This window comes from Gossypium hirsutum, chromosome A09, assembly GCF_007990345.1.
Source record: "Gossypium hirsutum isolate 1008001.06 chromosome A09, Gossypium_hirsutum_v2.1, whole genome shotgun sequence".
Taxonomy (NCBI): Eukaryota; Viridiplantae; Streptophyta; class Magnoliopsida; order Malvales; family Malvaceae; genus Gossypium; species Gossypium hirsutum.
In genome coordinates, this window is record NC_053432.1 from 74,587,816 (window position 1) to 74,599,550 (window position 11,735).

General features: G+C 33.0%; 1 protein-coding gene across 2 annotated transcripts; it reads left to right on the plus strand.

Moving 5' to 3' along the window:
* The first annotated feature begins 496 nt into the window (after positions 1 to 496).
* LOC121206190 (transcription elongation factor SPT6 homolog) lies at positions 497 to 1,618 on the plus strand. 2 transcript variants are annotated; one of them, XM_041076711.1, is made up of 3 exons: positions 497 to 884; positions 961 to 1,086; positions 1,287 to 1,618. In XM_041076711.1, the coding sequence occupies exons 1-3, from the start codon at positions 753 to 755 to the stop codon at positions 1,542 to 1,544; spliced, it is 516 nt and encodes a 171-aa protein (XP_040932645.1). In that variant the 5' UTR covers positions 497 to 752; the 3' UTR covers positions 1,545 to 1,618. The 2 variants fall into 2 exon arrangements, 1 of the variants encoding a protein (XP_040932645.1); XR_005901221.1 differs by lacking the exon at positions 497 to 884 and having other exon boundaries at positions 894 to 1,086; positions 1,242 to 1,618.
* Positions 1,619 to 11,735: the final 10,117 nt, after the last annotated feature.

The window sequence follows — 11,735 nt, forward strand, 5'->3', positions numbered from 1 at the left end:
AACAGGGGAGACTTTTTCTAATAAACTGTACTAATTGGCCTGGCCAAAAATTCTAGAAAAAATTAGTAAGTAGATATATGAGTCTAGTTTCAGGAAAAATTTACGGAATTATATTTGAGTTTCGTAACTTGAGATATGATTTTTTTAGTAACCGTGACGCAGATGGATAGTTTACTACGAAAACTGTTTAAGTGCTAAGATAAGTTTTGTAATGTCTCCTGCTTGACTCCGGCAACGGTCTCGGGTAGGGGGACGTTACAGCTAAAGTTATGGTATATATTGGTTTTGGATTGTGGTTTTCTGGACAAACAAGGGAGGAGCTTGTTTGAATATTCTTAAGAATATATTAGGTGTAGAAACTTGCTATTTATCTTCGTGCTCTTGCTTATGGTCAATCTCTTGAGCCTTTTAAATATAATAAATGTTCTATGTGGCTGGATGACTCTGGATTGTCCCTTTCTTTTTAGTGGTGGTGGTCTTTTAGTGGGGGTCTGAATTGATAATTTCCCAATACAATGGTGTTTAACTTGTTTGTTCCTTCCATATAACTGTTTGATATTTCTCTATTCTTTGTTATCAAAAGGAAAACTAATAATAGATGCTGAAGCTGATTGTGATCAAATCAATAATTAATTCAATTTTTAAGCAGGTTTTGGATCGCGGGGAGAAGATTGAACTTCTAGTGAACTGCTCCTCCACTTGATAAAAGGAGCATAGAAGAGAAGACTATTTGGATACATAATCAACTTGTAATGAATTCATATATATTGTTTTGCAAGAAAAGAACTAAAGAAAGATCTGTAAAGGTATCTGTTCTACTGAACAAAATTAAGAAGGAATATATTATGAGGTTCCTGGAATTGCATCATGTGGAGAAGTTTGATGTAAGTATACTAAAAATTTTGTTCAAAGTTTGAAATTAAAATGCAAACTTACATGCATGTTTTCTCTCTATGCTAGGTTCCATTTATTGCCATGTATCGGAAGGAGCAATGTCTGAGTCTGCTAGATGATTTTGAGCAAAATGAGGTTGAGAATGAAGATAATGATGATGTTGGACAAGCAAGGCAATTGAAGTGGCATAAGGTAAGTTTTTTATTAAGTTTTTGCTTATGTGCCAAGGGTCGAGAGTGGCTTAGATGCCTTAATCAATGGCCGAGCCATAATAATGGTCTCTATACTGTGATGGTATACTGAAAGTGACATCCAAGAGCAAGTTCTATTTACTGCATTATTTTCAGGTACTTTGGATTATAAAATAATTAGACATGTGGTTGCTCCTTCAGAAGCGTAAGAGTGTGCTTCAGATGCAGCAAAAGAAAATTTACGATGAGGAATGTTTGAAGATTGAAAACAGTGAAAAGTATACTTTGAATAAGCAGTTATTCGAATCAATATCAAAGTCTCTCAATGAAGCTGAAACGAAGGAAGAGATTGATGACATAGATGCAAAGTATACTTTGAATAAGCTGTTATCTAGGATCAACATAATTTGCACCATCTACAATTTATGTTTTTTGGATTCATTCGGTTGTAGGTGTTGAGTAGTATATGTATGATGTACCTAGTGTAGGTCTATTCATTATTTTTGAGATTTTTATATACAAAATTCTTAAAATATCCATGTTTAAATGTTAATAATACTATATTTTATTTGCTCAAAAAAATGAATTTGACAAAATGAAAAAAAAAAAATTGGTAGCTCCGTAGTAGAACCATTAGTCTATCTCTCTGGCATGTAATAATTTTGAGAAAGAAAATATTGGTATAATTACTGTTTTATTTTTGTATTCATATGTACATATCGATCCAAAGTTTTTAATATTATTCTATACTAAGATTTTTTTAATAATCTTTTTTCTTTTTTATTTTTAATGAATTTCAGATAATTTTGTTGAAATATAATTTTGTAAGTTTATAATTGATTGGATTTAATATATTCCTCATATAGATATCATGCAAAGGTATTCCTTCGATTAAATTCAATTTATATTATAATAATAAAGTCATGAAGACGTGACTCTCCTAAAATGGTAAATTTGTAATAAAAACCTTTTAAATTTTATCAAATCATAAATTAATATAATGATAAAATTATAATTTGATCTCTTATAAATTAATTATTCATTTTTAACCCTTAAAATAATTTTTTAACTTCTCTCCTGCTTTTAGCACATTAAATTATAATGCAATTCAAAATAATAAAGTAGATTATATATTATTTTAAAAATATTATATAATATGATTTTTAATTCATATAATAATTATATTAAGAATGTTATTGAATTGTATATTATTTTATTAAATTATATTTAATAATAATTATGTTAAAATATGATTAAATTATTTATTATTATTTTAATAAAAATATATTTAATAATAATTTCTTAAAATTTAATAACAATAACAATAATTATCTACTTAAAAAAATTTTGCTAAAGATATGTTGGTCATTTAAGCCTTTTTCCTTATACTATTACAACATCTATTCCATTCAACCAAACAAAAGAATGCTATTACAGCTCTATTCCATTCCATTCAATCAAAAAATTGAATTACTGATTACAGCTCTATTCCATTATAGCGCTATTCCATTACAGCTCTTCAATTACAATCTTATTCTATTACAGTGAACCAAACATGTTGTAAGAGTTTGGTAAAGGGATCACCAACTTGTTCTCAAAATCCTATAACTTTGTAAATTTTCAATGTTGTCGTTTAGCTTGTTATCGGCTTGAATAAAAAAAAACGAATTCAACAGTTTAGCACTATTTCTCAATAGTACTTTTTATCTCAAAATGTTTCTTAAAAACGATGAACTCAAAGCTATATCATGCTATGACTAGAGGCACAAAACAAACAAGGCAGCGTTTAAAAATAGCAAAACAACATAAATAGCTCTTCACTTTTTTAGTTTTACACGTATGTTTACCAAAAGCACAAAGGCTAAATTCCTAAAATGTTTCTTTCAACATTTGAGGCTTCAGGAAGATGCTAATAAGCAAAAACAAACACAACTTACACCTATAACCAATTTGCAATTTTATCATCAAGTATACGATCTTTTAAAATTCTCATTCAAACCCAAATTACACCCCAAAATCAAGGGAGTCGTGTTCCACTCCTAATCAGAAGACCTTTCGCCCAGAAGTCATGGGAGTTTTTTCTGCACCACTGTCAAAGCCAAAGCATTTGAGAGAGGTCAAGTAAGTTAATAATTTAAACTGAGAGAATAGTGGGGCGTTCAGTTTTGAAGAATACAATGATCAAGAGGAATTCCTTGTTCTCCTTCAAGTAGGAACAAGTAAGCTAAAAAAGCCTAAAGCTCCTAAATAATTAGTGAACATGGGTTATCCGGTCATCAACTCGATCTCTTGTTCACTTCTTCATTTTCATATTTTCTAAACAAATTAAGATATTTAATAGTTAAAACAATAGGCATCATAAACATGTTACCTGAACAATTGAAGACTAAGGGATGGACCGTGGACTCGGCGGAAACGATGGCTGTGGCTGTGGCGTTTACCGTCTGGACGCAGCCGCTTACGCTTCTCGAAATCAAAGGCGAAATAAGGATTAAGAAAAGTTCTGCAGAGAAAAATCTAGGGTTCCAAATTTGGGCATTTAAGAATCGGGGTTGAGGAAGAAAAAATGGCAATGGGCATGGAGTTAAAAGTTTTATTTTTATTTTTTAACTATAAGGAGTAAAACGACGTTAGGGGAGGAAATTAAAATCGAATTACACCTAAATTCAGAACCACCTCGATTTGTTGTTATTCGACCGGTAATTTTTAATTTATTTTAAATTTGAAAACCGATTAGTTTATTTAAATTGATTCGAAAAATAAAGCAAATAACAAAATAAATAAAAAATCAACTTTTTTAAATTCATTCATGTTTACTCGCACCTAGTCCGGAGAAACAACTCTGTATCATCTGTTTCATTTAATGCATAATTCACGTAAAACCACGTGATCGTATATGATACATGGGCTATGGTAAAATACTAATTACAAACATATATTCAAACTTTCCGGAAGTTTATAAAAAATTCAGTTACTCGAAAATATAAGTTTAATAAAAAATACATTAATCTTTTAAGGTTTACTTATTAAATGATTTTTAAATAAAATAATAAGTTTAGCTTTCATTAATTATTACTTGTTTTATTTATCATTATTTCAATTTTTTATTCAATCGTTTTTAATTAAAAATAATAAAAACTTATTTAATTATAAAAATTTAATTATTATTATTAAATTAAACTATGAATTGTTTTATTTTCTAATATAATATTAAGTTAAATATAATGTAATTTTATTAATATGTAATTTTCAAGTTATAAATATATTCACATTACAATTATAAGAATAGATCCGAATAATTTATTTAATCATTATAAAGTACGATAGATTGATAATTAAGATATATCTATACTTAAACAAAACAATTATAATCAAATTTAATTATTATAAAGTACAATTAGACTGATCACCAAAATATATTTAAACTTAAATATAGGCTAAAAACCCACATGTAAGTTACACAGAAAGACTTAGAGTTCTCAAGACATTAACTTTGCCCATTGAGTTAAATTTGGATGGCTGTAAGTTTATTTTAAAAAAATTGTTATTAATGATAAATATATTTTGATTTTTACTTCTCTCTTACTTTTTTTTAAAATAATTCTTATTCAAATGCATGTTAATTATTGAATTTTAATTATATATATTACATAATGTCACACTTATTATATATGGGTAAAAGATTTTTTAAAATGTAATTATAATTTTATCTTTAAAATTAAAAAATAACATTCTCTTTGAAGTAATAGTCATTGCTATTTTGCTTTATAAATACTCCTACAATAATGTTTATTGGTTGTATAAAAAATTATATTTTAGATTTTTTCAATTAAGTTTGTATCTGATTGATTTAGAGCTGATCATGGGCTGGGCGGCCCGGCTTGACTTGGCCGAAGGCCCGCTCAAAAATGAGAGAGTTTGGGTAAAAATATAAGCCCGAAAAATGGGCTTGGGAAAAAAAGAGGCCCGTTTTCGGGCCTTGGGTAAGAGTTTTTTGGCCCGGCCCGAATTATATATTAATATATTTTTTTATTTTTAATCATTTTAAATTTTTAATACAACCTTTTTTATTATATTGTCAATTTGTGTATTGTTTTAAGAATTATTTTAGTATTATTTTTATTTGTCTTAATATTTGTTTTTATGTTTTTAAATATATTTGATTTATTATTGTACGAGCCCATTTTGCCCGGGCCAGAGCCAAAACAAAAAACGAAATAAAAATAAAACATAAACCAAATACATGAAATAAAGTCTAAATTGCAGCCCAAATTTCATATGGCCCAAACTACCCAAAATTAACCCTAAACCCAAAACAAACATAACCCTAGCCCAAGATTAACCCCATTTTCAGCAAACCTTAGTTTGCTTCCCCAAGCTAGCCGTCGCAAGCTTCCATGCGTGGCCCCCTCGTCTGCCACGCTCCTCATCCGCCACCATGTCGGCCACCATGCCCCTCAGCCTTGCCACACGCCCCACGCGTCTGACATTCCTCCACGCCTCTGACACCTGCAAAACGAAGCCACACGCAACAGTACAAGGATCCAAAGCATAAAACGACAAAAATAGAAGTTTAGGGGTGGTAAAAGTTTGCTATATAGGCTGAACAAAAGCATTGTAATGTCGGCTCTCGGGCAATTTAACAAACTTTAGAAATAAAAAGAAAACTAAGTTTTTCTTCCCAGACCTGTTATTTATTTTGTTTTACTCTATTTTATATATACATATTTTTAACGAAAACAAAGTAGAGAAAAAGGGCTTACCGGAGATACCTCACAACTGCGCCGTCGGTGTGTGGGTTCTCCATCGCTGGCCGGATCTGAAAGGGGGAGCTACGAGCCTCAGTCTCGGCGTTCGTGGGTGTTCAAAGACCCGGCTTTTCAATCGGCCCGAAGGCTAGGCTCTAAAAGCCCCTTTGTCACTTCGTTGGCCGCCGGTATAGTGGCGGTACGATGGACGGATAAACGCGGTGTGAAACTCAACCGTCGGAAGGCATGGGGAGGTTTTGAGAGGTTTCTGTAGATTTTTCTTAATAGGGGGAATAAATGAACAAAAAAATAAAAAGAGGGTTTAAGTGGAGAGCTGAAACGGCAGTGTGTTGGAACCCACCCTAGACGCAAAACGACGTCGTTTTTGGGGGGAATCTGCATGTTTGGTTCTTGGGGTTATTTGTGTAGATAGTCCCTCTTCATTTTTGTTCTTTTAATCCAGTCCGTTTTTCTTACTTCTTTCCTTTTTAATTTATCTGCATAATTTGTTTCTTATTTCGTTCTGGCCCATGTCAAAACGAAGCGCATAAGAGACAGGGATATTGCGCAGTCAGTCCTTCTTCTTCCCAACGCATCCTATTTGTCCCTGACGATCTTTTTATTTATTTTACAGTTTAGAACCCCAGATTTTGGTTTGATTTATTTCATCCTTTAGTTCATTTAATTTATTTTTTTAAAAAATAAAAGGGAGTTCTTAATATTTATTCTAAGTTATATATATATATATGTACATAATATATATGTATATTTTATTTACCTAATATTTTCTATTATTTGTACTACTTGATTTAAGTCATTATATATACATACATGTTCTTTAATACACATACACGTACATATTTTTTTTATAATTATAGATATACATACTCATATACATTCTTACTATATCTTATAATTTTATATATATGTACATATCTTTATTTATTTTAAATATATATTTTTATATTTCATATTTTCTACATGCATATATATATACTTATATATTACATATTTTAATTCATATATTTATAAATGTATGTACATACTTACGTCATTTATTTTTATAATATACATATTCACATCTTTTTTGTCTTTATGTAATATATATACACACATGCGCATGTTATTTATATATATGTAATTATGTTTCATATTTTATAATTCTAACATACACATATATATACGTATAGACATACATATTTCATTATATATATACCTACATAGTTTTTCTCTATTTAAATTTTTAAATTCATACATACATTTTAAAATTTTTATAATTTTATTCATTTCTTTATTATTATTGTTTTTACTTTATGTTTATTTATTATTATGTGTCCATTATATTTTTTAAAATGTTTCAGTTTTTTTATTTTGTTTATTACTGTTATTGTATATAATTGATTTTATATATTTACTTTGTATTTTTGCTCGATTATTTTTACTCGCATTATCGTAATTGTTATCCGTCACATCAATTTTTACCCAAATTCGTAAAAAAGGAAAATTTGGAAAAAGGTAAACTCGACACTTGGGATCTTCGAGAGAATTGGCCCTAACGTGCTGGGTTCTAATTTCTGTTGAATCTAAATACTCGAGAAGCTCTTTAATAAAAAACATAAATAAAAACTCATTATCGGGATTTCAATATGTTGTGGCCTAACGCATTGGATATGACACGTGGTTTCTCGATATGAGGATTTTCGAAAGTAAAGGCAATATTCCGTATTTAGAAAATTCGAGAAAACGTGCCCTAACTTACTGAGCTTCGATTTTTCTCGTTGATTCTAAGTAATCGAATATCCTTTTAAAATTAAAATAAATAGGTTTAAATAAAAAATGAAGGGCAAGCTTACTCTCAAAAATACGAGGTGTCGGGTCCTAACTTACTGGATGTAGTATCTTGTTACTTCGAGATAATGAGGCATTTCCATTTGATTTATTGAGTATTTTAAAAATAACACGATATAAGAGGGATCATATTTAAAATTCTTTTTGATTTTTAACTTCGACACAAAGACACAAATTAATCAACTAGGTACCAATTTTGGGCGTATCGAGGGTACTAACCTTCCTCGTGCGTACGACGAACCATTCTGAATTCGTAGACAAAAATCGTTGTTAATAAAATCTAAATCTTTAAAAACAACCATTTTACGATGACCCGATACACCATAAAAAAATTGGTGGCGACTCCATTTTCGTTTTTTTCAAAATCCAAGTTGACCCGTTTCCATCAAAAAAGTGTCAACAGCTGGCGACTCCACGGAAAAAAAGAGTAGCCACGTGTTGATTTTCTTGTCTTGTGAAAGTGGAAAATTCGATTAAATTACGATCCTCTCATGCATCTCTTTTCGTTTGAGTTATTTTTTATCATTTCTTATTTTATTTATACCTCTGCACATGCATTCATGACCGTTCACACCGTTTAAGTGGGAGTGAAAACTACGCCTCGTGAGGTTTCACTCCCATCGATATGAATCGCTTCCGGGATACATCCGTACCTATGTCTTCGTGAGATTTCATCTCCGCATGGCCATAGAGAAATGTATCCCCCTGAACCGAAACTCGGCCGCATGAGCCTACAATGGTGAGGATCGAGGAATCTGCTGGTCAGGTACCCTTACTTTAGAACCAAATCTCATGTAGAACCTTAGGAGCTCACCCTAGGTAGAACCACTTCGAACCCTAGTATTCACCCAAAATAGGTGTTCTATTTATTCTTGCTGCTTGCTTTGTACTAACATGTTTTCTTTTGTCATGATGCATTGCATTTCATCATAAAAAGAAGTGTTGATTCACGTTCAATTGCTAAATAGAGAGCTTGTCATAAGAAAATGGGTTCTTGATAAAGGGATGACGATACGGTTGTCCTAATATGGTCCGAGAAGATATAACAAAAGAAGGAGATAGTCAGTAGAGGCCTATACGACTTGCCTCGTTGCCTGAAGACTCAAGATGACAAAGATTATTCGAGAACCGCTAAACTTTTAAAGAGAAGCCAACGAGCATCACAAGGATGAGTGATAACGAGTCGCTGCCCAGATGAAGAAAAAAAGATAGAAGGGATGTCCCTTTTGAAGAGTTCGGGAGATATCTTAACGCTCGAATGAAGAAGAGGATCGAATGTCCCGCCTATGACGGCAAAGCCGTATATATATCTGCTTTATGTAAATAGATTTGTTTCTATTCCAGTTGTTCTAATAGAATGAACCAAGAATCAACGTTTCTTTGGCATTCATTTCATGCATTTGCATACATTGCATCATATGCATTAGACTTTCACGAAGTGACCCTAACTAGGTAAAATTATTTCAGTTACCCTAGAAACCACCAAAAATCTAATCAAATATCACTACGGTACTCGCGCCAAACGAAAGCATGGATCAAAGGTTGGAAAGATTGGAACAGTTGCAACGAGAGAGCAAGATCAGATACACGAACGACTGAAAAAATCCAGCAAGACTGTTAGAATCCAGAACACTGATGAACCAAGTAAAGCAGTATTGACTGGAAGGAATGACAAAGGAAAAGGCCCTTTAGTTGATGCTGGGATGATCACGATGACCCTGCCTATCCTCCAGGTTTCACCCCAATTAACATCCAAGCGCAACCAGAGGTGTACCCGCAGAGGGCACCTGTTACCATTAGATCCCAATACCAGGTCGGTGCCCCAGCATCGATGAACTTTCCAATAGGCTCGGGTTCTAATCCCGGTGATAATCCTACCAACCCCGTGTTTCCTGATCTCGATAACATGCAGAGATGGAGAAAGTGAAAACGACTTGTCAAAACAACTTGAGGACCGATGTAGATGGCTAGAGAGAAAATTAGAGCCATGGAGAACACCGACTACCAATTGTGGGTCGACGCCAAAGGACTTGAGTTTGGTACCTGACCTAGTACTCCCTCCCAAATTCAAAATGTCGGAGTTTGAAAAGTACAACGGGACTAGTTGTCCTGAAGCTCATATAACTATTTCTGTCGAAGAATGACAGGATACCATCAACAATGATCAACTGTTGATCCACTGCTTCCAGGACAGTCTGATCGGTCTCAGCTAATGGTACAAATAAGTCCGTCAAATCCATCATGAAGGATTAGCACAGGCTTTATAAAGTAGTACAACCATGGACAGATATGACACCCATAGAACACATTGCACGAACATGGAAAAGAAGCAAGTGAGAGCTTTAGCAATATGCCAAAATGAGAGAGTCGCACACAGGCCAGCACCTCTAGAGTAAGAACCAGAGCTTCATCAACACCTGAAAGCACCGTCATTAACCACATGTTAGGAATGCTACCATAGCTTCTAATGTAGTGATGTCTGGGAAATGATGAAAAGCAAAAGAATAGGAAGATAGATCAAGAAGCACAAAAGATCAACCCCAAAGCACAAAACAATGAGGAACAACACGAGTAATATAGCAAGGGTTATCAACCAATTACGGTGAATCAGCCAAGAAAAATGGTCGCTAACCAACAAGGCCATTGAGACAAGAACCTGGAGTGAAACCAGGTACTAGAACCTCCATTCGCAAACAATTCCAATGTCATATGAAGATTGTATCAAAATTTATTCATGCGCATGTTGTTTCCCCTTCCTACTCAAAACCCCCACAACCTCCATATCCAAAAGTGTATAATGCGAACACACACTGTGACTACCACGCAGGAATACGGGGCACTCAATAGAGAATTGCATCACCTTCAAGAAACTAGTTGAAAAACTCATCAACATGGGTATTGTCAAGTGGGGTGACTCATCTACGGCAGAAAATTGCTACCCAATCATGAATTGACAATAAGGTGAATGCGATGTATGAAGAGATGGGAAGTGTTCACATCAATTGACATGCATGAAGACACAATTGAAGAAGGGACTTTGTTAGATATCGACCCCTTATAAACTTGGAAGTGTTCTAAATAAATCAGACTGTAAAAGAATCTTTGTAGTATTAGAACCTACTTAGAGTAATATTCAGAATAAACTTGTTGCTTTTAGCCTGAAGCAATATGAACTCTTTTTGTTAAATAGGCTCATGTCTGAACGTCGTTATTTTAATGAAATGCATCTTTGCGATCATTTTGAGCTAATATTCTTTCATTTTTATGAATAATTATTTTTAATCTTTCATTCTTTCTTCCAAATCATTCATATCATTCTAATCACTGTACAGATATTATTCTAAATTCGTACATTCTTTGTATATCTTGCACTAAACGGTCCCTGAATATCAACGACATGAATACACTACTCAAACTCAAACCTCTTTGGTGAGACATGTGTTTTGAGAATCTCATGATCGAAGACATAGATTGTGCCTATTCCTGACTATTGAGGAGGTAGAACAGGTGAAAATAGATTCCACCTTACGAAAATCAATGGAGCATGACTTTCCCTATGTGGGGCATGAGGTTGTTAGGTCAATCTCGTCAAAAGAGTCTAGCGGTCATCAGTTATCTTCACGGGAAGAAGCTGCTTCATATGCCAATGTCACAAAGTCGACAGCAATTTTTTTGAAAAAAAATCACGTCAGCTTGAAAAGTCGAAAGAATCATATTTGACAATGCACTAAATTTGAACAAGAGCACAATATCAAAAGTTTGCAGTCTGTTCAAGATTAACACCATATCGCCAAAAAACTCTCCCAGGGCAACGCCCTCTTTTTGGGCTTATCGCGGTTTCACCTATTGAGGTCAAGATTTCCTTCTCTTTGAGTTTTTGGATCCAATCCTGGTTGAAGAGAATGTTCAAAATATCTATCATGGTCAAATGTACCAAAAGCAAATGGTATGAGTTCACCAAAACAAGGTTTGCTCCAGAGAATTCCACAAAGGGGACCGATATCAAAGAAGATCCTTCCCATACAAAGGGGACTTCAGAAGAAAGTGGATGCCA